The sequence below is a fragment of the Bombina bombina genome, chromosome 4 (assembly GCF_027579735.1).
Source record: "Bombina bombina isolate aBomBom1 chromosome 4, aBomBom1.pri, whole genome shotgun sequence".
NCBI lineage: Eukaryota > Metazoa > Chordata > Amphibia > Anura > Bombinatoridae > Bombina > Bombina bombina.
Window position 1 is genome coordinate 531606344 of NC_069502.1, and position 26258 is coordinate 531632601.

A 26258-nucleotide genomic window follows, 5' to 3' on the forward strand; every position below is an offset into this window, starting at 1 on the left:
TAAATACATCATCAAGAGCCCATGTCTTCTAGAAAGAAAACAGACAAAAATAGCTCGGAAAACCTTGGTCTTAAGAACAAAACGTGGCATTTTTTTTTAGACTGTTTAAGTACTCATAAGAAATTTTTTAAATCTAACAATTAAATGTCTATATCTTTTAACCTAATGGTACTAGTTAATAGAGGAACTAGCAGTCATCTAGCACTCACTAATGTAAACAAAATCAGTTCACTGACTTGTACTGAACTGCTTCTATTACAGTCAAAATTTAGTTTGTCATTAGGAACAGGAATAAAAAAAAAATTCTTACTGTCGCTTCTATGTTGCTTTCTACAACATAATGAAAACTGCACAATTAAAAAGTCTATTGATGCAATAGTTCTCTATTACAACATTTATCAGTTTAGCTTAATGCAATATTATATTGGGAACAAAACAAAGACACATAATTTTTAACTGTATTAAACTGTATTGATGCCTTTGGAAATGTAGATGATAAAAATCTTATGATAACATTTTAAGTACAATCCCTATACAGTAATGTAGTTCCATACCCCACAGAGAAGATATGAAGCCCGTTATTTACTAACTAATTTCAAGCATGTGCTCTGAAATTAACCATGACAATAAGGGAGAGAGCTAAGTAATGAATGATACTGTGCATATGCTTAGATTAAACTCCTTTAGCTATAATTTGTTAAAAAAAAAAAAAAACTATTTTAGCACAGGTCATATACGGAGAATTTAAAATTGTCATTTATTGAGAGTACACACAACTGACACAACCAATATAATATGCTATCAACATTTTTTTTTATTCTAAGTATAAAGGTTGTCCCAAATATTTAGGATTTAAAAAAGCAAGAGCATTATATATAGGCAGAAAGCAGATTATTCCTTATCATTAAAGGGACAGTCTAGTATAAATTAAACTTTCATTATTCAGATAGGACTTTTAATTTTAATCAACTTTCCAATTTACTTTTATCATCAAATTTGCTTTTTTCTCTTGGTATTCTTAGTTGAAACTAAAATAGGTAGGCTCATATGCTAATTTCTAAGCCTTTGAGGGCTGCCTCTTATCACATGCTTTTTAAATCTCTTTTCAACACAAAAAGACAGAAAGTACATGTGGGTCATATAGATAACACTGTGTTCAGACACAGGGGGTTATTTAAGATTTAGCACAAAACAATGGTAAATTTAAGACAATAGATAATAAACAGTCACAGTCATGTGATCAGGGGGCTGGGAGAAGGTTCCTAGATACAAGGTAATCACACAGGTAAAAAGTATATTAATATAACTGTGTTGGTTATGCAAAACTGAGGAATGGGTAATAAAAATATTATCTATCTTTTAAAGTGATGTTAAATTTCAGACTATAAGAATGCTGCAATGAAAAATATATAACTTTGCATGTAAAACCACACTTTTTAAAAAAAAAGTGTATATATATATTTTATAATCCTAATTGTTATTGTCTGTTCCTCCGCCCCCCTTAATTTCCTCTTTTGGCTGGGCTGTGATGTATAGCGCACAACCACCCACTGTCTACATAGACTTTCTAAGGGCTTTAAAGGGACTGGACTTCAAGATTGTCAAATGACACACATGTTGATTGGACGTTCACTGGAATTGTCATTAAAAAGTTGGTCGGCATAATAGAAGCATTACTATATGAACTAGTTTAATCCTTTCACAGATGGATTAAAAGCAAAAAAAGTACACATAGTTTTCTAATGGCAAGGATAGCATATATGACATGTAATTAGTTAAAGCTTACAATCACTTTAAGGAACACAGGGATTATGGAGACTGATACATATTGTAAAGCTTTGTACTACTTAGTTTCTGTTTAAAAATTGTAAATATATCTATGGGAAGATGGTGAATTGTAAAGCGACAGTAAAGTCATGATTCAGATAGAGCAGGCAATTTTAAACTTTCCAATTTACTTATTTTATCAAATTTGCTTTGTACTCATTTTTTTCTGTATGTACAAATAATCAATAGAATACTAAATACCGCTCCACTTGTAGTCTAGCCCTATGTGAGATTGATGACACATGCTAAATAATTGTTCATAAATAAATGAAGAATGATGATATGTGAATTGTGAAATAAGAAAGAATGGTTTGCTGAAATATAATTGGATGTGTTGTTTAGTGAAAAATACTGAGTGAAAAAAATATACTGAGTGAACTGATAACCATTTGAATTGATGGTTTGTAAGAAACTAAAAGGAACATATTATAGTATTAACCCCTTAATGACCGGACCATTTTTCAATTTTCTTACCCTTAATGACAATGGCTATTTTTACATTTCTGCGGTGTTTGTGTTTAGCTGTAATTTTCCTCTTACTCATTTACTGTACCCACACATATTATATACCGTTTTTCTCGCCATTAAATGGACTTTCTAAAGATACCATTATTTTCATCATGTCTTATAATTTACTACAAAAAAAATAATAAAATATGAGGAAAAAATGGAAAAAAACACACTTTTTCTAACTTTGACCCCCAAAATCTGTTACACATCTACAATCACCAAAAAACACCCATGCTAAATAGTTTCTAAATTTTGTCCTGAGTTTAGAAATACCCAATGTTTACATGTTATTAGCTTTTTTTGCAAGTTATAGGGCCATAAATACAAGTAGCACTTCGCTATTTCCAAACCACTTTTTTTCAAAATTAGCGCTAGTTACATTGGAACCCTGATATCTGTCAGGAATACCTGAATATCCCTTGACATGTATATATTTTTTGTTAGAAGACAACCCAAAGTATTGATCTAGGCACATTTTGGTATATTTTATGCCACCATTTCACCGCCAAATGCGAGCAAATAAAAAAAAAAACTTTACATTTTTCACAATTTTAGGTTTCTCACTGAAATTATTTACAAACAGCTTGTGCTATTATGGCACAAATGGTTGTAAATGCTTCTTTGGGATCCCCTTTGTTCAGAAATAGCAGACTTATATGGCTTTGGCATTGCTTTTTGGTAATTTGAAGGCCGCTAAATGCTGCTGCGCACCACACGTAAATTATGCCCAGCAGTGAAGGGGTTAATTAGGTAGGTTGTAGGGAGCTTGCAGGGTTAATTTTAGCTTTAGGGTAGAGATCAGCCTCCCACCTGACACATCCCACCCCCTGATCCCTCCCAAACAGCTCTCTTCCCTCCCCCACCCCACAAATGTCCCCGCCATCTTAGTACTGGCAGAAAGTCTGCCAGTACTAAATAAAAGGAGTTTTATTTTTTATATAAAAAAATAAAATATTTTAGCTGTGATGGACTCCTGCCTTAGCCCCAACTTCCATGATCCCCCCCCCCCCCCCGCTCTCTAACCCTCCCCTCTATCTAATTGCGGCCATCCAATTTGCCCCAAAAACAAAAGTATTTTTTGCTCTTTTGCTTTTTTTTATGTTTTCTGTAGTGTAGCAGCCCCCCACAATACCCCTATCCCCCTCCCCCTCCCAGATCCTTTTATATTATTTTTTTTTTTAAATCTTTTCCCCCCTCCTCTTCCCTTCTCATTGGTGTCAGTGCCCCCCGCACGCTCCCGGCACCCGGCGTGCACATTGCACTTCTAGGAACCGGATGCCGGGTAGCGATGGGCCGCCCACCCGCCTCCCTGTTACACTCCCACCCACCAACGAACCGGCACCATCGCTACCGGTGCAGAGAGGGCCACAGAGTGGCTCTCTCTGCATCGGAGTCTTCTAAAAAGGTATTGCAGGATGCCTCCATATGGAGGCATCACTGCAATACCCTGAGAGCTGCTGGAAGCGATTGCGATCGCTTCCAGCACTCTCTTAGACAACTGACGTACCAGGTACGTCCATTGTCATTAACTGCTTGTTAATGCATGACGTACCTGGTACGTCAGTTGTCATTAAGGGGTTAAAGGGACACTGAACCCAAAATTTTTCTTTTGTAATTCAGAAAGAGCATGCAATTTTAAGCAACTTTCTAATTTACTCCTATTATCAATTTTTCTTCGTTCTCTTGCTATCATTATTTGAAAAAGAAAGCATCTAAGCTTTTTTTTTGGTTTCAGTACTCTGGACAGCACTTTTTTATTGGTGGATGAATTTATTCACCAATCAGCAAGGACAACCCAGGTTGTTCACCAAAAATGGGCCGGCATCTAAACTTACATTCTTGCATTTCAAATAAAGATACCAAGAGAATGTAGAAAATTTGATAATAGGAGTAAATTAGAAAGTTGATTAAAATGTCATGCTCAATCTGAATCACGAAAGAAAGATTTTGGGTACAGTGTCCCTTTAAGCTGAAGAAAGTTTGATATTACAATTTAAAGAATACAAAAACATAATTAATGCATAATTATAGCAAGTACAGTATATATACTTTACTTCTGATCCATGTGAAAAAAACATTCTACGTATTTGTGTAAAGAACCACAATGTTAATGCACACAATACTGGTCTTTGTTTCTAAGTCTATGGCCATATTAACTTAACTGGTGTTAATAAAAAAAATGTTTAACCTAGCCAGAACCATTAAAAGAACTGATAAAAAAGATGACCCCATGCAACTTTTCACCAAGCTGTTAGGTTTTCACTTTTCACTTTCCACTAACAACAAATAATTACAGTGTAAGGATACACATAATTTACATTGAGCTCATTAAAGGAACATCAAACCCAAAATGTTTATATCATGATTCATATAGAACAAGCAAATTAAAACTACTATATAATTTACTTCTATCATGTATTCATTCTCTTAGTATTTTTTGTTGTTTAAAATCAGGATTGTATGCTCAGGAGTGAACACATGTCTGGTGCACTTGCACTATATGAATACCATTGGAATCAAGCAAATGCTATAATAGAAGTAAATTGTTTTTGTTTGTTTTTTAAATTGTACTGAATCACAAAATAAATTTTTTGGGTTTAAAGACGTTCAGCTTTCTAAATGCTGATGTTAATGGACTCAAGTTTTGGAATATTAACAACTAGATTTATAAAATGTAAAAGACATACATATTGGTTAAAATCATATTAATATTTAAGAACAATGTTAACAAATGCATTAAATACTGAAATATTATGTAGTAAAGAAATAAATAATGTATAATTATATGCATACTATATTGTTTAAAACCATGAAGAACAATATATTAAATATACATAGTAGTTTAGTCTGACACAGATGTAACGTTACTAGTTTATTATTATTATTTTATTATTATATAAGGTAAAGGCAAAATAAAAGGTAGTTTATACCAATGGATTGCAGTTGCTAAGCCAAATACTCTGAGAACATAATTTTCTTTAAAAAAAATAAAAAAACATAATTTATGTAAGAACTTACCTGATAAATTCATTTCTTTCATATTAGCAAGAGTCCATGAGCTAGTGACGTATGGGATATACATTCCTACCAGGGGGGGCAAAGTTTCCCAAACCTCAAAATGCCTACAAATACACCCCTCACCACACCCACAAATCAGTTTAATGAATAGCCAAGAAGTGGGGTGATAAGAAAAAAGTGTGAAGCATAAATATAAGGAATTGGAATAATTGTGCTTTATACAAAAAAATCAAAACCACCATAAAAAAGGGTGGGCCTCATGGACTCTTGCTAATATGAAAGAAATGAATTTATCAGGTAAGTTCTTACATAAATTATGTTTTCTTTCATGTAATTAGAAGATTCCATGAGCTAGTGACGTATGGGATAATGACTACCCAAGATGTGGATCTTCCACGCAAGAGTCACTAGAGAGGGAGGGATAAAATAAAGACAGCCTATTCCGCTGAAAAAAATCCACACCCAAAAATAAAGTTTAAATCTTATAAAGAAAAAAACTGAAAATATAAGCAGAAGAATCAAACTGAAACAGCTGCCTGAAGTACTTTTCTACCAAAGACAGCTTCAGAAGAAGAAAACACATCAAAATGGTAGAATTTAGTAAAAGTATGCAAAGAAGACCAAGTTGCTGCTTTGCAAATCTGATCAACCGAAGCTTCATTCCTAAACACCCAGGAAGTAGAAACTGACCTAGTAGAATGAGCTGTAATCCTTTGAGGCGGAGCTTTACCCGACTCGACATAAGCATGATGAATTAAAGATTTCAACCAAGATGCCAAAGAAATGGCAGAGGCCTTCTGACCTTTCCTAGAACCGGAAAAGATAACAAATAGACTAGAAGTCTTTCGGAAATTCTTAGTAGCTTCAACATAATATTTCAAAGCTCTAACTACATCCAAAGAATGCAATGATTTCTCCTTAGAATTCTTAGGATTAGGACATAATGAAGGAACCACAATTTCTCTACTAATGTTGTTGGAATTCACAAACTTAGGTAAAAATTTAAAAGAAGTTCGCAACACCGCTTTATCCTGGTGAAAAATCAGAAAAGGAGACTCACAAGAAAGAGTAGATAATTCAGAAACTCTTCTGGCAGAAGAGATAGCCAAAAGGAACAAAACTTTCCAAGAAAGTAATTTAATGTCCAATGAATGCATAGGTTCAAACGGAGGAGCTTGAAGAGCCCTCAGAACCAAATTCAAACTCCAAGGAGGAGAAATTGACTTAATGACAGGTTTTATACGAACCAAGGCTTGTACAAAACAATGAATATCAGGAAGATTAGCAATCTTTCTGTGAAAAAGAACAGAAAGAGCAGAGATTTGTCCTTTCAAGGAACTTTCAGACAAACCTTTATCCAAACCATCCTGAAGAAACTGTAAAATTCTCGGAATTCTAAAAGAATGCCAGGAAAAATGATGAGAAAGACACCAAGAAATATAAGTCTTCCAGACTCTATAATATATCTCCCTAGATACAGATTTACGAGCCTGTAACATAGTATTAATCACAGAGTCAGAGAAACCTCTTTGACTAAGAATCAAGCGTTCAATCTCCATACCTTTAAATTTAAGGATTTGAGATCCTGATGGAAAAAAGGACCTTGCGACAGAAGGTCTGGCCTTAACGGAAGAGTCCACGGTTGGCAAGAGGCCATCCGGACAAGATCCGCATACCAAAACCTGTGAGGCCATGCTGGAGCTACCAGCAGAACAAACGAGCATTCCTTCAGAATCTTGGAGATTACTCTTGGAAGAAGAACTAGAGGTGGAAAGATATAGGCAGGATGATACTTCCAAGGAAGTGACAATGCATCCACTGCTACCGCTTGAGGATCCCTGGATCTGGACAGATACCTGGGAAGTTTCTTGTTTAGATGAGAGGCCATCAAATCTATTTCTGGAAGTCCCCACATTTGAACAATCTGAAGAAATACCTCTGGGTGAAGAGACCATTCGCCCGGATGTAACGTTTGGCGACTGAGATAATCCGCTTCCCAATTGTCTATACCTGGGATATGAACCGCAAAAACTAGACAGGAGCTGGATTCCGCCCATACCAGAATTCGAGATACTTCTTTCATAGCCAGAGGACTGTGAGTCCCTCCTTGATGATTGATGTATGCCACAGTTATGACATTGTCTGTCTGAAAACAAATGAACGATTCTCTCTTTAGAAGAGGCCAAGACTGAAGAGCTCTGAAAATTGAACGGAATTCCAAAATATTGATCGGTAATCTCACCTCCTGAGATTCCCAAACCCCTTGTGCTGTCAGAGACCCCCACACAGCTCCCCAACCTGTAAGACTTGCATCTGTTGAAATTACAGTCCAGGTCGGAAGAACAAAAGAAGCCCCCTGAACTAAACGATGGTGATCTGTCCACCACGTCAGAGAGTGTCGTACAATCGGTTTTAAAGATATTAATTGAGATATCTTTGTGTAATCCCTGCACCACTGGTTCAGCATACAGAGCTGAAGAGGCCGCATGTGAAAACGAGCAAAGGGGATCGCGTCCGATGCAGCAGTCATAAGACCTAGAATTTCCATGCATAAGGCTACCGAAGGGAATGATTGTGACTGAAGGTTTTGACAAGCTGATATCAATTTTAGACGTCTCTTGTCTGTCAAAGATAGAGTCATGGACACTGAATCTATCTGGAAACCTAAAAAGCTTACCTGTGTCTGAGGAATCAATGAACTTTTTGGTAAATTGATCCTCCAACCATGATGTTGAAGAAACAACACAAGTCGATTCGTATGAGATTCTGCTAAATGTGAAGACTGAGCAAGTACCAAGATATCGTCCAAATAAGGAAATACCACAATACCCTGTTCTCTGATTACAGACAGAAGGGCACCGAGAACCTTTGTAAAAATTCTTGGAGCTGTAGCTAGGCCAAACAGCAGAGCCACAAACTGGTAATGCTTGTCTAGGAAGGAGAATCTCAGAAACTGATAGTGATCTGGATGAATCGGAATATGCAGATATGCATCCTGTAAATCTATTGTAGACATATAATGCCCTTGCTGAACAAAAGGCAGGATAGTCCTTACAGTTACCATTTTGAATGTTGGTATCCTTACATAACGATTCAATATTTTTAGATCCAGAACTGGTCTGAAGGAATTCTCCTTCTTTGGTACAATGAATAGAATTGAATAAAACCCCAGTCCCTGTTCCAGAACTGGAACTGGCATAATTACTCCAGCCAACTCTAGATCTGAAACACATTTCAGAAATGCTTGAGCCTTCGCTGGGTTTACTGGGACACGGGAAAGAAAAAATCTCTTTGCAGGAGGCCTTATCTTGAAGCCATTTCTGTACCCTTCTGAAACAATGTTCTGAATCCAAAGATTGTGAACAGAATTGATCCAAATTTCTTTGAAAAAACGTAATCTGCCCCCTACCAGCTGAGCTGGAATGAGGGCCGCACCTTCATGTGGACTTAGGAGCTGGCTTTGATTTTCTTAAAGGCTTGGATTTATTCCAGACTGGAGATGGTTTCCAAACTGATACCACTCCTGAGGATGAAGGATCAGGTTTTTGTTCCTTGTTGTAACGAAATGAACGAAAACTATTATTAGACCTAAATTTACCTTTAGATTTTTTATCCTGTGGTAAAAAAGTTCCTTTCCCTCCAGTAACAGTTGAGATAATAGAATCCAACTGAGAACCAAACAATTTATTACCCTGGAAAGAAAGGGAAAGCAGAGTAGATTTAGAAGATATATCAGCATTCCAAGTTTTAAGCCATAAAGCTCTTCTAGCTAAAATAGCTAGAGACATATACCTGACATCAACTCTAATGATATCAAAGATGGCATCACAAATAAAATTATTAGCATGTTGAAGAAGAATAATAATGCTATGAGTATTATGATCTGTTACTTGTTGTGCTAAAGCTTCTAACCAAAAAGTTGAAGCTGCAGCAACATCCGCTAAAGATATAGCAGGTCTAAGAAGATTACCTGAACACAAGTAAGCTTTTCTTAGAAAGGATTCAATTTTCCTATCTAAAGGATCCTTAAAGGAAGTACCATCTGCCGTAGGAATAGTAGTACGCTTAGCAAGAGTAGAGACAGCCCCATCAACCTTAGGGATTTTGTCCCAAAACTCTAATCTGTCAGATGGCACAGGATATAATTGCTTAAAACGTTTAGAAGGAGTAAATGAATTACCCAAATTATTCCATTCCCTGAAAATTACTTCAGAAATAGCACCAGGGACAGGAAAAACTTCTGGAATAACTACAGGAGATTTTAAAACCTTATCTAAACGTTTAGATTTAGTATCAAGAGGACCAGAATCCTCAATTTCTAATGCAATTAGGACTTCTTTAAGTAAAGAACGAATAAATTCCATTTTAAATAAATATGAAGATTTATCAGCATCAACCTCTGAGACAGAATCCTCTGAACCAGAAGAACCATTATCAGAATCAGAATGATGATGTTCATTTAAAAATTCATCTGAAAAATGAGAAGTTTTAAAAGACTTTTTACGTTTACTAGAAGGAGGAATAACAGACATAGCTTTCTTAATGGATTTAGAAACAAAATCTCTTATGATATCAGGAACACTCTGAGTATTAGATGTTGACGGAACAGCAACAGGTAATGTAACAGTACTAAAGGAAATATTATCTGCATTAACAAGTTTGTCATGACAAACAGTACAAACAACAGCTGGAGGAACAGATACCATAAGTTTACAGCAGATACACTTAGCTTTGGTAGCTCCAGCACCAGGCAGCGATTTTCCAGAAGTATCTTCTGACTCAGTTTCAACGTGGGACATCTTGCAATATGTAATAGAAAAAAACAACATATAAAGCAAAATTGATCAAATTCCTTAAATGACAGTTTCAGGAATGGGAAAAAATGCCAGTGAACAAGCTTCTAGCAACCAGAAGCAATAAATAATGAGACTTAAATGTGGAGCCAATAGTGACGCCCATATTTTTTAGCGCCAAAAATGACGCCCACATTATTTGGCGCCTAAATGCTTTTGGCGCCAAAAATGACGCCACATCCGGAACGCCGACACTTTTGGCGCAAAAGAACGTCAAAAATGACGCAACTTCCGGCGACACGTATGACGCCGGAAACAGAAAAAAAATTTTGCGCCAAAAAAGTCTGCGCCAAGAATGACGCAATAAAATGAAGCATTTTCAGCCCCCGCGAGCCTAACAGCCCACAGGGAAAAAGTCAAATTTTAAGGTAAGAAAAAAATTTGATTGATTCATATGCATTATCCCAAATATGAAACTGACTGTCTGAAATAAGGAATGTTGAACATCCTGAGTCAAGGCAAATAAATGTTTGAATACATATATTTAGAACTTTATAAAAAAGTGCCCAACCATAGCTTAGAGTGTCACAGAAAATAAGACTTACTTACCCCAGGACACTCATCTACATGTTGTAGAAAGCCAAACCAGTACTGAAACGAAAATCAGCAGAGGTAATGGTATATAAATAAGAGTATATCATCGATCTGAAAAGGGAGGTAAGAGATGAATCTCTACGACCGATAACAGAGAACCTATGAAATAGACCCCGTAGAAGGAGATCATTGAATTCAAATAGGCAATACTCTCCTCACATCCCTCTGACATTCACTGCACGCTGAGAGGAAAACCGGGCTCCAACCTGCTGCGGAGCGCATATCAGCGTAGAATCTAGCACAAACTTACTTCACCACCTCCATAGGAGGCAAAGTTTGTAAAACTGATTTGTGGGTGTGGTGAGGGGTGTATTTATAGGCATTTTGAGGTTTGGGAAACTTTGCCCCTCCTGGTAGGAATGTATATCCCATACGTCACTAGCTCATGGACTCTTGCTAATTACATGAAAGAAACTGTCAAGTTGCTGAATACTTAAATGAAAATTGTAGTATGGTTGCACTTAACACTTGATGAAAACAGAATGAGTAAGCATATAACCCTACAACAAAACACAAATCAAAAACACTTTACACTAATTGGTTAATAGTTTACAGCTGACATTTTGCACTAACACAGTAAATGGGCTCTATGTAAATAAAAGTAAATGTTAGATTCTTAAATTATTTTTTCTATTAATAAGCTAAAGATAAATGTGAGTTAAAAACAAATAAGAATGTTAAGATGAAGTAGAAGAAAATCTTAAATTAGACAAACAAAATCAGAGATTTGTATATGAAAAAAAAGCTAGAGGTAAATAAACAAAAACTTGAGTATGAAAGTGAGAACGAGAAAAAAAAATGCTAAAGATAGCATAAAATAAGTAAAAGGTTAATATTGTGGGGGGATAATATGTAGGGGATAATGTTTTTTTATATGCCAAGTAACTGTAAATAAACAATAAATAAATACAATATATAAATGCTATTTGTTAGTTAACTGTTTAATTAAAAAAAATAGTATTTTTGTGTACCTAGATTATTTTCTCTGGGTCACTATGTAATATGAAACCCTTCTTGATATTTCTAAATAGTATGCCAAATTTCGATTTTAATTTCCTTCTTGTATGCCCCAAGTATAGTATTCCACATGTGCAAGAAATAACACACACTGCAAATAAAGAAGTTCACGTGTAATATTAGATTTAAAATCAGTGCCACCATGTTTCAAAAATTGATTTATTACTTCTAAAAAAAAATTTGTCCTTAATTCTTATGGGAAAAATTTTAGCAAACAATGGCCCTATAGAAACAAATATCTTATTTACAAAACCACAAAACAGGTTCTGAAAAATACCACCATACCAAATTTCACTCAAATCCATTCATCCATTTTATGTGTGAGAGCAAAGGTTTTTCTAAGTAAGTTTTTTCACAGAAAGTTGTTTTTTGTTCCATTTATCCGAAATCTAATGTAAAATACACAAAGCATTTTAATGGCAAAACAAAACAAATAAATAAAATAATTATTGGATGAAATAAGAAACAGATTTCTTAGTTGTCCATAACAGTTACTTACAAATCCTAAAGTAGAGCATTGCATTGGTATTGAATTAATGGACATTCCAAACTCCACCAAGTACAATTACTTTTCTTTTTCAATTTAAGAACAAAAGCATTAACTTCTTAAGGGGAACTCAACATTTGTGTCAATATTTCACTGAACGTTTATTGAATAAAGGAATCTTCCAGTACAGTCTTATTAACAGCTCTTTTTTTGGCAGTTTTCCTACAGCTGAACAGTGCTGGAGTTTTAGTTTGTTTACTACTGTAAATCCCTTTTTTTAAAAAAAAAAAAAATATGTATAACTTAATTGACTGAATGAATTAGGCTTAAATATAATGTCTTCAAAATGTTAATATGAGAAAAAAAAATTCAATGCTACAGCAAAAACACTGCACCTCTCTCCATAATATCAGGAGGGACATAAATCTAGTGGGTTATAGTATTTTAAAGGGACAGTCTAGTCAAAATTAAACTTTCATGATTCAGATAGGGCATGTAATTTTAAACAACTTTCCCAATTACTTTTTTCATCAATTTTGCTTTGTTCTCTTGGTATTCTTAGTTGAAAGCTAATTTCATAGCCCTTGAAGGCCACCTATTATCTGAATGCATTTTGACATTTTTCGCAACTAGAGGGTGTTAGTTCATGTGTGTCATATAGATAACATTGTGCTCATGTCCGTGGAGTTACTAGGAGTCAGCACTGATTGGCTAAAATGCAAGACTGTCAAAAGAACTGAAATAAGGGGGCAGTCTCCAGGGGCTTCAATACAAGTTAGTTATGCAAAACTGGGGAATGGGTAATAACAGCATTATCTATCTTTTTAAACAATACATTTTTAGCTATAAGGTTTCAAAAAGTATTTTTTTGTTTGTTTTTGTATATTTAGCAGGGGGGACAGGCAAATATTTATCGATTCCTGCATGCACATACATTACATCATACATTTATATTTAAGATTTATGTTGATTTTGAAAGTCATTATCACCCTGAATCATTCTGTTACCCTTTATTTTTATTCTACTTGAAGTTATAGTAATCTAAGATATCACATTCAATTGACATCATTTTGGAAGCTATGGTCAACTGAGATATGATATACAAGATGATTTTATACTTTAAAATCTAACATAGAAAACTTGCTTCATTGGCCTATATATTTGTTTTACAACTCTTATGATTGAGAAGATTCAGGGTTCCATTGATACACACAGACTAACCAAACCATACTAAGTATCAGTATAGATAAATGTATTGTACTAATAAAGTTAATTTTATTTTCTTTTAAAAGAGTCTAGGGTATTTTGCCTTGCTAATATTCTTGTTAGGAAATAGGAAACGTAGAAATAAGAAAATAAGATTTAAATTAAATGAGTAAATGAAATTGTCTCTTGAGCATGCCCTAAGCTCTAAGAAAACACTGGGGAAGAACATTTGCATAGATAATTCATTTGATAATGTATTTGACCTGTTTCTAACATGGATCACATGTCTATATCTCTATGTGATACTATTATAAAATTGAATATTTCTACAGAAATAAGAGTCAGCAGAGCTTACAAAACAAAGCATCTGACTTCACTGGCTCAAATCCCTCTCAAGGTAGTTAATATTTTTTCTTTCTTTTTTTTTAAGTCATGCACTGGAGATCATAAATAAATGTCATGAAACAACAAAAGGTATAAGGAATTATGCCTTGTAACACTGCCATTAAAGGCATTATTACTAAAAAAAATACATTGAGCATTGCAGCAAATTGGAATATATATTCTAGTCTGGCACATATTTTAATATTGACGATGAAGCAGTAAGGTGAAAGCAGATGGTGTTATTTTTGGGGACCGCTGAACGTCTACTAACATTTATTATGCCTGATAATTATATGTCGGAATTAGTAATAACAGTCTCTTGCACTGTGCTTATGAAGTTAAACTATTTTTTTTTCCTATATATTAAAAAATATAAATCATCAAGCTCTCAACTACTGCTCTCTTTACAAGCAAAGAATTAGCAAACAACATCTGTTGGTAACTGTCCAACTGTTAATCACATTATATATTTCAGAAAGATGTAAAACATCTAGTGACAGATGCCCACATATGCAAAACTTCTTTTGCCAGATGATGGATTTATCCATTATGAAGCATTTATAACTCGGAAGTTACAGGCACAACAATCAAATCATTCATTAAGTTCAAATAGCCAAGTTTGTGAGCAAAATGTAGATCTATTTTAGTCCTTCTGGAGCCACTTTTCATTTATATACTGTTAGTCAATAGGGGGGAAATTATATTATGCTAACAGCTTCTATTGTAGTGTGCTGTGCTCAATCCTCAAGTAAAAAAAAACTAAAATCTAATAATATCTAGGAATGTTAAAGGGACACTGACCCCAAATTTTTGGTTTCGTGATTCAGATAGAGCATGCAATTTTAAGCAATTTTCTAATTGACGCCTATTATCAATTTTTCTTCATTCTCTTGCTATCTTTATTTGAAAAAAAGCATCTAAGCTTTTTTTGGTTCAGAACTCTGGTGAATTTATCCACCAATCAGCAAGAACAACCCAGGTTGTTCACCAAAAATGGGCCGGCATCTAAATTTATATTCTTGCATTTCAAATAAAGATAGCAAGAGAATTAAGAAAATTTGATAATAGGAGTAAATTAGAAAGTTGCTTAAAATGTCATGCTCTTTCTGAATCACAAAATAAAAAAATTGGATTTAGTGTCCCTTTAATGAACAAGAATTAATACAATGGGATTCTAATCCATTCCTATCTGTTAATAGATTTACTGAGCAAGGTAGATGGAATAGATTAGATGGTCAATAACACACACCAATAATGTTAATCTAGCTAGTGCTACATTTTTAAGGTGAAGCATGCATAGCGTGAGATACTGATGAGAAGAGGTGGAAGGCATAAGGCATGTAGTTTATAAATGACCAGTTAACAGCTACACATCAATAATTGAACTCTGCTTGCCCTATAATCATAATACTCAAATGGTGTAGAAAAATAAGAAAACAGCAAACTGTGTTGAACACAAAAGCATGTTATACATGGAGCAGATAATTCTACTGCCTTGGTACAAGCATCATAAAGGTTCAACAGAAAGTAAATCGGCAACCAGCTATTACAGCTCCTAAATAAATTATCAGACCCTAAGCTCCTTAGTGTGATCCCTGCAGCAACTATTCTGAGTGTTAAAGTGACATAATGCACCTAGTAATTACAAGTATTTTTTTTTCCTGCAGACTTGTAACAAGTTAGCAAAATAAAGTGATTGTGAAGTTTTTAGAGCACATCAATACCTTGTTTGCAGCATTTGTCTTGTCACTATAATTATGTATGATAGAGGAACTCCAGCTTTTTTGGACGACTAAAACAAGCACAAAGGTATTTTACAGCAAATGCAGAGGGGGAAATATTATGAATTTATACTGCAATGTTGTTAAAAAACATGTTAAATATGTTTTATATATATATATGTTAACTTTAATTGTGACCGTATGCATTGCATCTTGGGAAAACAACATGTTTGAACAGACTGTGTTTCTTGACTCCTGTCTTGGAGCATTACACAGAATAAGTAGCCAACTTGTGATGAATAGTTCAAACTTATTTGAACAAAAAAATGATTATATTTATATTTTAAAGCTTTTTTTAAGTTTGCAATACATAAATATATGTGTATATATATATATATATATATATATATATATATATATATATATATATATATATATATATATATATATATACAGTATATATTTATAAAATTCCAAAAAAATATTTGTGCTTGCTGCCACAAATCTTTTGTGACTACAATGACTCTCTGTGATATATTGCATTCACTGCAAGACGGTTGTGCTCACACTGATAACTGTGAATGGCTGGGTCACAGCTATATAAATGATTCACCAATATCTCAGTTCAGTCTGCCAAGGTGATGGACTGCTAACAAATTGTAGATAGCAATCCTACTGTCAGACTCTGGAACATCTACTTTAAAAAAAATAATTCATAAATAAGTTATGAATTAAATAAAGTTTATCATGACTATGTTTGAGTATTGTCATATAGAATCAAGTCCACTAACACACATTATTATCCACAGTCTTAATATGTACTTTACTAAATCATGTTTTAATTATTAAATTTAATTTTGTAAATAGCAAATTAGATACATGTGTATAAATATCATGGATAATATGAACAAATACAAATGTGGACATATTGACAACAGAGAAGAGTAAATGCATCCCCCTTGATTTAAAAAAAAAAAAATAGTCGAAACAGCAGAATAGCCATTTGCTAAAACCTATTTATAAACCTTATTATTATATAGAAATATTCACAAATATTATTACTTTAAAGGGACATATTTGTGGTAGCTGAAATGCATAGCAGTACATTTTAAATATATCATAATATTTTATTTTGGAATTATGAAATAGCGGTTATTAAAGATGATATTATCTTTATTTAGAAACCAAAATGCACTAGAAAATGTTGCTTTTTTTAATTGACAAATAGTTCTAAGTGTCCAGTTTAACCCCTTAACAACTGTGTCCTACCATGTACGTTGCTGCTCATTAAGGGTTTTCTTTTTTTTTTTAAAGCGCAGGTCCTGCCGCAAGTGCTGGTACCACGCTTTTATATCCTCCCTTCTTGTCACCGTAAATAGTGTGGTCTCAACCCTGGTGGCGAGACCGCGTATTAATAGAACAATACTCATACAAAGACCAGCGAGGTACAGGGTACGTCACTGGTCTTTAAGAGGTTAAGCATCTTACTAAAAGAAAACAGAAGAGTTTGGAGGTTCTAAAGGAATATAAAACTCTTTAAGTGATGTGTGTTTTATTATTGCACTATAGCTTGCATATAACAAACAGTTAAAGCCAATCTAAAAAGATAATCTAGTGAAAATTATACTTTCATGATTCAGATTATAAACTATTTTCCAATTTACTTTTATCATCACATTTGCTTTGTTCTCTTGGTATTCTTTGTTGACAGCTAAACATAGGTAGACTCATATTCTATTCTATTTTCTAAGCTCTTGAAGGCATTTTGACACTTTTTCACAGCTGGACAGTGCTGGTTCATGTGTACCATATAGATATCATTGTGCTCACTCCCGTGGAGTTATTTATGAGTCAGCACTTATTGGCTTAAATGCAAGTCTGTGAAAAGACCTGAGATAAGGTGGCAGTCTGCAGAGGCTTAGATACAATGTAATAACAGAGGTAACAATTATATTAATATAACCGTGTTGGTTAAGTAAAACTGAGGAATGGGTAATTATCTATCTGACTCTCCCTTTAAGACCAGAAATGCCTACTGAATGCATCTGGTGAGACAATGACAAGAGGTATGTATATATGAATAACCACTAATCACCAACTAGCTGCCAAGCAGTGAATTTCTGTTACTGAGCATATGAAGATACTGTATGCTCCTCAGCAAAGGATACCAAGAAAAGGAGGAAAATTTTATGTTTCTCAAAATTGCATGCGTAATCTAACCATGAAACTTAATTTTGACTTTACTATACCTTTAAGTAATAAATACATGGGCCCCTATTTATCAAGGGCTGGCGGACCTGATCCGACACTGCGGATCAGGTCCGCCAGACCTCGCTGAATACGGCGAGCAATACGCTCGCCATATTCAGCATTGCACCAGCAGCTCACAAGAGCTGCTGGTGCAACGCCGCCCCCTGCAGACTCGCGGCCAATAAGGGGGGCGACAATCAACCCGATCGTACTCGATCGGGTTGATTTCCGGTGATGTCTGTCCGCCTGCTCAGAGCAGGTGGACAGGTTATGAAGCAGCGGTCTTTGTGACCGCTGCTTCATAACTGCTGTTTCTGGCGAGCCTGCAGGCTCGCCAGAAACACAGGGCATCAAGCTCCAATTGGAGCTTGATACATATGCCCCATAGTATAAATGACTTTGCATGTGTTAAGATACAAATGCATTAAAGCAGTTGTTACATGTATATCAGTATAATAATAGAGTCCCAGCATTTCAAAGGTTTTTGGGGAATTGTATGTTTCTTTGGAAAAGTAATCAGCAATGAACACTACCTTTAAAACATAAATTGAATTAGATATATTTGGGACTTTTGTGCTATATCAGTAAGTGGATTTTTGAATAAACATATGTTTGCTAGAGCTGTGACTATTTGACAGCTTTTCTATGAATGCAACAATGTGACCATATTTTTATGTGATTGAAAATTTAAGACAATATTATTGAATTTGTTCAACATTAGGGACAAATTATCTTTGAAATGATCATTTCAAATGGCACAGTGGGGGCTTCTCTATTGTAATACAAGTCTTTTGGCTTTTTGGTATCTTTGATCTATAATTGCTCTCTCTACCAACATTATATTCACATTTTGCATTTCTTCATCTCTGATATTAAGGACGTCAGTAAAATGGCTATTGCTAGCGCAGACTAAGGAGCACATGTAGTTATATAGATATATATTGTTACTTCGCATGGCAGTTAAACATGGATCAGTGTGAGGGAGCAGCACAATTAAGATGACACATACAATAGATAAAGGAATTGGAAGGTTCAAATTGAAATGTGCATAAATCCATTTCAATTTGAAATAGAAGCATTTTTGTAATATACTTTCATTAGCAAAAATGCTTCTAGTAAAAGTCATTACAGTTTTTCTGCGGCATGCGCACATTTCCTGTGAGGGCCTGTGCACGAGTATTCAAGTTCAGAGAGCTAGCGTAATATGTAATGCTTCTGTGAAGACATCATTTGTGTCATACAAGCCACCACAAAGTCTCTGAGCAACCATGGTGTTTGATTACTGGTTTACGTCACGTGCCATCACCGGATATGCCGCATAAAAACATTAATAACTTTCTTTAGAAGCATTTTTGCTTAAGAAAGTATTGTACAAAAATATTTCTATTTCACATTGAAATGCACCTATGCACATCTCAGTTTTGACCTTGCTATTCCTTTAATGTGATGGCCTTTTTGTGAATAAATGTTTTAAGAAAATAACAAAAGTAAGTTACAATGATTTTTTTTATTTGGCCCATCAAAGAAGAAAGTGCAAGCTTTGAAGACTGCTAGATCTCATTGTCAGACATGGAAATACCAAGGTACTGAACTTAAAGGGACACTAAACCCAAACATTTTCTTTCATGATTCAGGTAGAGAATACAATTTTAAATAACATTCCAATTGACTTCTATTATCTAATTTGCTTCATTCTTTAGATATATTTTGTTGAAGAAATAGCCGTGTACGTGTGTGACCCAATCACACGAGGCATCTATGTGCATCCACCATTCAGCAGCTACTGAGCATATTTAGATATGCTTTTCAGCAAAGAATATCAAGAGAATGAAGCTAATTAGATATTAGAAGTACATTAGAAAAGTTGTTTAAAATCACATGCTCTTTCTAAATCATAAAAGAAAGAATTTGTGTTTCATGTCCCTTTAATATGCCAACAGAATGTTATAGTAGTTCTCATTAAAGAACTGTATTAATTAAAAAGCTCTGATAAATTATTTGGGGTTACATTAACATGTTGAGTATCTTTGGAAGGGTTAGATGTTATCTACTGTAAAGAAGTTTAATCATATTGTTAAATCCCAGATATTCTCTGTATTCATAAAAAGTGAACACATGGGGGTAGATTTAACAAGCAGCGGAAACAGAAGTTAAGAAGCAACAGTCGTAAGACGGCTGCTCCTTAACTTTTCATCCACCTATTAGGTAGCGGGCTGCAATTGAGATGATTGACACCCGCTGCGATTGGCCGCGAATGTGCAGGGGGTGGCATTGCACAAGCATTTCACCAGAAATGCTTGCGCAATGTTAAATGCCGACAGCATAAGCTGTCGGCATTTAGAGATGTCGGGCGGAAATGATTCGCTACAGCGATTCATGTCAACCCACCATTTGATAAATCTGCCCCATAGACTGTTAGCCCTCAAATGCCATATTGTTTAACTGTGTCAAAATGTGAAGACTCTCAAAAAATGTGTCTTCTGTTCATGTAAGTTAAGAAGTACCCAATCAGAAACAAGCAATCGGTAAACTTGAAACTTGATAAGAATTACAGTAAATTTTATTTTGCTTTGTTTTTCAAAACATTCGGTTTTCAATACTTCTTAGGTTTAGTGACCAGGAAAAGTGTGAATACATGACACCTTCCATTGATATACAATCTCCAATTAGTAAACCTGGATAATATAATTACATAAATGTTGGCAGCAATCAAAACATTCTGCTTTAATGGTTGAATGAACAGTCAACAAATCTTATATGACAGAAAATGTTATGATGGGGACACTGCGTCTTTATTATAATATTTTATTATTAACATAGTTCTAATAATTTCTCAATTAATAACTTCTGAGATTGCACAAAAATGCAATATATCTTTTTTTTCCATTAAGAACTATTATTTAACTTTCAAACAAATCTTCTGTAGTATCTACAGCATACATTTTATACAGTACACATCATCCAACACTCAGTGCCTTCAATTTATCAAGTGAGATCTAGTATACTACTAAAGAATGTTATTGAAAGAAATATTGTTTGTGCTTCTTTTATTGTATCCGTTTAATTTAAAATCTTTCTTCTATTTAGTACATTGAGTTGGGTTTACAAAAAACAAAAGTGAAACTTAATATAGTTTCATCATATCAGTTGCAAGCAATCTGTTTATATCTATGGCTTCAGTACTGACTTAGACATATTCACAGTGTTGATGGTTATAAAAAATAATTATATACACTGTACTTACTGTTAATAAATGTGATAATAAAATAAACTCTGATCTGATTCAGAATTCTAGTCATTTATCTTGCAAATGTGTGACTTTTTGGAAATATAAAGACTTGAATTTCTGGACATTGTACAGTACAATAAAATACATAGTAGGTAGATCTTTTTTTTAAACAAGCAAATGCCTTACATTCTCTGTGCTTGATATAGTATGGGTTTGCTTAAAGGGACACTGTACCCAAAAATTTTCTTTTGTGATTCAGATTGAGCATGCAATTTTAAGCAACTTTCTAATTTACTCATATTATCAATTTTTCTTTGTTTTCTTGCTATCATTATTTGAAAAAGAAGGCATCTAAGCTTTTTTTGGTTTCAGGACTTTGGACAGCACTTTTTTATTGGTGGATGAATTTATCCACCAATCAGCAAGGACAACCCAGGTTGTTCACCGAAAATGGGCCGGCATCTAAACTTACATTCTTGCATTTCAAATAAAGATACCAAGAGAATGAAGAAAATGTGATAATAGGAGTAAATTAGAAAGTTGCTTAAAATTTCAGGCTCAATCTGAATCACGAAAGAAAATTTTTGGGTACAGTGTCCCTTTAAGTAGGGGTGTGCATTAACCATCACTGAAACATAAACTTGTGTAAGCTTTTATATTTTAGCAGATATTTTGGTTGTGAATTAAAAAATAGGGTTTCTACAGAAGTGATGTTCTTGATTGTGCTCATATACAGACAGGTAACATTAAATAATAATTGCTTATAAAGCATTGTATCCATGGTATAATAAACAGATGAGGCAGCAACACCCTTTTTTTTATCTGTAATTAATATATGTTTTTACTGTTACTTAATGTAGCTGTTTGCACCCGTCTGCTTTTCATGTCAATATCTGTAATGAATTATACATTTTTACTCTGATATTTATCTTTTTTTTTTTTTTTTTTAAATTAGCCTTTCATCCTTACACAAGAAAATTGTAAGCATGAACAAGACACATACATACTAGAACATAACAATTGTGCTCATTTGCACACCCCTACAGCCTGCATGGTTGAATTTCCAGACTCATCTCCAATAAAATTAGTTCAAGGGCTGGAGTACAAAGTTTTTAAAAAATAGATTTATATATAATTAATTCGTTGTCTGCATTTAATTTTCCAATCCAGATGTCAAATGTAAGCATTGAATTGTAGTTGCCCTCTTTTGCATGTGACATGATTGAATAGTTAAGCAAGCGTCATTGCAAGAGTCATGAGAGTGAAATGCTTGGCTGAACAGTAGGATGGCACAGTATGTATTGACGTTTTTGCTCAGCAGCATTCATGAGTCTGACAACTCAGGATGGGGAGTTTCAGGCAGTGATTCTTTACAATATCGACTTGGTTCTGCAGACAAAAGGAAAACATTCATAGAATTATTTAAAAAGTGTCAAAATAATGTGTATTAAAAAAAAAATATTTAAACGCAGACTAACAGCTTAAAACTGTTTGGCTTTATTTTGAAACAAACAATAGATTGGGACTTAAACCTACAGCACCCCCTACTGGAGAGTTTAAGTTTGGGCAAAAATCTTCCTGAAATGAGTCATACTCGCAAGGACTCAGAGGGCAAGTTTCAGTTCAGAATTTATTTCTTAGTTGTTTGAGACTCATATCTTTTTTTCTAGGTTCAAAATGAAGTAAATAAGTTCTAAGATGCCAACCTCTTGTAAATGAATTATTTATCCAAATCATACTTCAAGTCTGACCAAACGTATAAGGACAGCAATGTCTAAAGTTTATGACATACACAAAGAGGAATGTGATCTTGTGGTTAACCAAATGATGAAAGTGATGTCAGGAATATGTTTTTAATGAATACAAATAATAATTGAACACAAAATAAATTACATCAGAATGTATGCAGTTAGGTCTTTGAAGGGTATTTTCAAAGAGTGTTTAGATGTTATCCATTGGGACCAACAGACCTTAAATTTAGTTTAAGAGCAGAATATACCACGTCAAGCACAATAAAATGCTAGATGTGCCGTTTCTATGGCAATATGACATACAAAGCTAAATATTAAAGAGGAAATAGTAATGCGTTTTTGTTCAGTAAACAGACAAATAGAAATAAGGACAAATGTATAAATACTCCCCTTTAACACAGGTGCTTGAACCCACTACATAGGTCATAAATAACATAGATTGATTATTAATGAGCTAAAGTAAATTCATATGGGTTACTTTAGTTTTTAATACTTAAAACCATCTCTACCACTCTGAGGCATTACAGAGCAATGTTTTGCAGCCATCTTTTAGCAGACAATGAGTTAACACTGTATTAACACTATATTGCAACTAATAGATAAATTGACGCATTTAAAATCTGGTAAATCAAAGTCAATTTATATATTGGATCTCAGTTAGATGCTTCATCAGCAAATCTGTTTGGTTAACACAGGGTCAACCCCATTAACTAGAAAACAAACTGCTGATCGATCCAATAAAGACACATTGCACAGACAAAAGAGCAGCTCATCTCAAATGCTGCTGTTTGTCTTTTGTTTCCTACTGTATACATAAGCATATTAATAAATAGGATTGGAAAGATGCTAAAAATTCAGAACATATACTTGTAGCATAGTTTTACAAATCACAATACGTGTGCACTGGAATCAGATGGCCCTGCATATCTCACTGTTTTACTCACACTTTCAAATATGTGCACTAGGTTAGAAACATATCACTAGCTTAGATGAACACATGTTGATTTGTACTGTTACTGTTCTAAACAAGCTTAATTTTATGTTGCATGGTATTTACTGACATATTACCTTTCAGCTAATAGAGTGCCTGTTTGTGTGTGTATCTTTGTTTATGTGTGTGTCTGTGGGAAAGAGAGAATGTGTGTGTATCTTTGTTTATGTGTGTGTCTGTGGGAAAGAGAGAGTGTGTGTGTGTGTGTGTGTGTTTATGTGTGTGTCTGTGGGAGAGTGTGTGTGTATCTGTGTTTATGTGTGTCTCTGTGTAAAAGTGTGTGTGTGTCTGTGTTTATGTGTGATACTGTGTAAAAGAGTGTGTGTGTGTGTGTTTATGTGTGTGTCTGTGAAAGAGAGTGTGTGTTTGCGTTTATGTGTGTGTCTGTGTGAAAGAAATAGCATGTGTGTGTGTTTATGCGTGTGTCTGTGTGAAAAAGATAGCCTGTGTGAAAGAAAGAGAGAGGGAGTGTAAAAGAGCGTGTGAAAAAAAGAGAAGTGTGTGTGTGTGTGTAAGAGAGAGAGACTGTGTGTGTGTGTTTGTGTACGCGTGTTTGTGTGCACCAGTGGGAGAGGAGAAAGATAATGTGTTTGTGTGTGTCTATGAGGTAGAGTAGACTATGTGTGTATGTGAGAGAGAGATAGAGATAGAGAGATAGAGATAGAGAGAGAGAGAGAGAGAGAGAGGTGTTAAACCAACAGGGTTATTGACATTGGAAAGCTCTGAGATATCCCACAAATATATAACAAAAATGACATACCATAAAAGTACAACAGATAGGATTTAGATCTACACATTACAATAACAGTTTTCATTCAGCTTCTCACAAACTGTGTAAAAAAAAAAAAAAAAAAGGAATATGCACACAACGCCTTAAACCTACCTGTAACATCAGACCCAAACAAGTGCATTCATGTGGCATTGAGCTATACAATGAAACTAATTTCAGGACCGGCATCTAAAACGATGGATGAGTTTGTGAAACGCCTGTTTGAAGTCCTCATTTGACATAGTATATATTATTGGATTTATTAAAGAATTAAGATATCCCAGCCAGTTGAAAAAGTCAAATATAGCAGGATGAAACCAACAAGCTTCTTTGCAAATAGGCATAACCAACGAGATGATGAAAAATGGCAACCAACACACTATGTAGGCTCCAAGGATTATTCCCAAAGTCTTGGTAGCCTTTCTTTCTCGAGCTGCCATTATTTTCTTCTTTTCCAGAAGAGCATCTGACACTTTAACTTTGACCTGGTTCAGATATACTGGAGACCCTGTTTCGCTCGACATATCCTGAGCCCTTGAGTTAATAGAGGACACAGATGAAGATCCAGGGGAATCTGTGATTAGATGAGCCCTTGTCAGTCGTTTGCCTGTGGTCTTTGGCGATTGTTTTAGAATCCTAGATCTTGCTTCAACATAAATTCTTCCATAAAGAGCAATTAAAAGTAATGTAGGGAGATAAAATGCTCCAACGGTGGAATAAACAGTATACAGGACATGATCTGTATTCACTGAACAGACTGCAAGCTCTTCTACTTTTGATTGACGCCAAAACAGAGGGGGCATTGAAATTGAAATGGAGAAGACCCACACCAAAGCAATCATAACAACTGCCCTTTTTGGAGTCCTTTTCTTAGTATATTCAACTGCATCTGTGATTGCCCAGTATCTGTCCAATGCTATGACACATAAATGCAGAATGGATGCAGTGCAACAAGTGATATCCGATAATAACCAAAAATCACATATTATTTGCCCCAAAGTCCATTTTGCAGTTACTGTATACAGTGAGGAAATTGGCAAAACAAGAACCGATACTAAAAGATCTGTGAAGGCAAGAGAAGCTACGAGATAGTTGGCAGGTGTGTGCAATTTTCTTGTCTGATAGACGGTTGCAATTACAAATGCATTGGACATGAAAGTGGCTAAAGTAATGAGTATCAATATTATGGAGAGGATTATACTCCCAAAGGACAGTCCAGACTCATCCCCATAACTGTCTAGATCAGTAAAACAACTTCTACCATCATAAGAGTCATTGATTTGTAAAACATTCAGATTGTCAGATGCTGGTTGGCATGTGGTTTGTGCTTCCATCACTGAGTTTTGAGCACTCAACTAGCTAAAAGCATAAAATCTTATCTCCTGGGTTTTTACCAGAACTACCTCAAAGCTGCAGGGACCTGGGTGTATTGTTGCTGCCACATCATAACATGATTTAAAGATTGAACGCTGCAGTTAAATAAAAAAAAAAAGAAAAAGAAAAGCAGCCAGTTCTTAATTCGTTTCCAAAAATGTTTATGTGAAATATTTTATCAAATGATATGAGCTTATATGTGTCCAGAATAAGAAAGCAAAATTTACTCAAATGCTGGGTATACTTTTTGGGAAATTTTATAGACAGCAAAATTAAC

General features: G+C 34.6%; 1 protein-coding gene across 1 annotated transcript; it reads right to left on the reverse strand.

The window, feature by feature from the left end:
- Window positions 1-22038: 22038 nt before the first annotated feature.
- Window positions 22039-25941, reverse strand: HTR1B (5-hydroxytryptamine receptor 1B). The gene is made up of 2 exons (XM_053709079.1): window positions 24722-25941; window positions 22039-22485 (listed from the first exon to the last, which is right to left on the reverse strand). Exon 1 carries the CDS (start codon window positions 25939-25941, stop codon window positions 24784-24786), a length of 1158 nt encoding a protein of 385 aa, XP_053565054.1. The 3' UTR covers window positions 22039-22485; window positions 24722-24783.
- Between the last annotated feature and the right edge of the window lie 317 nt (window positions 25942-26258).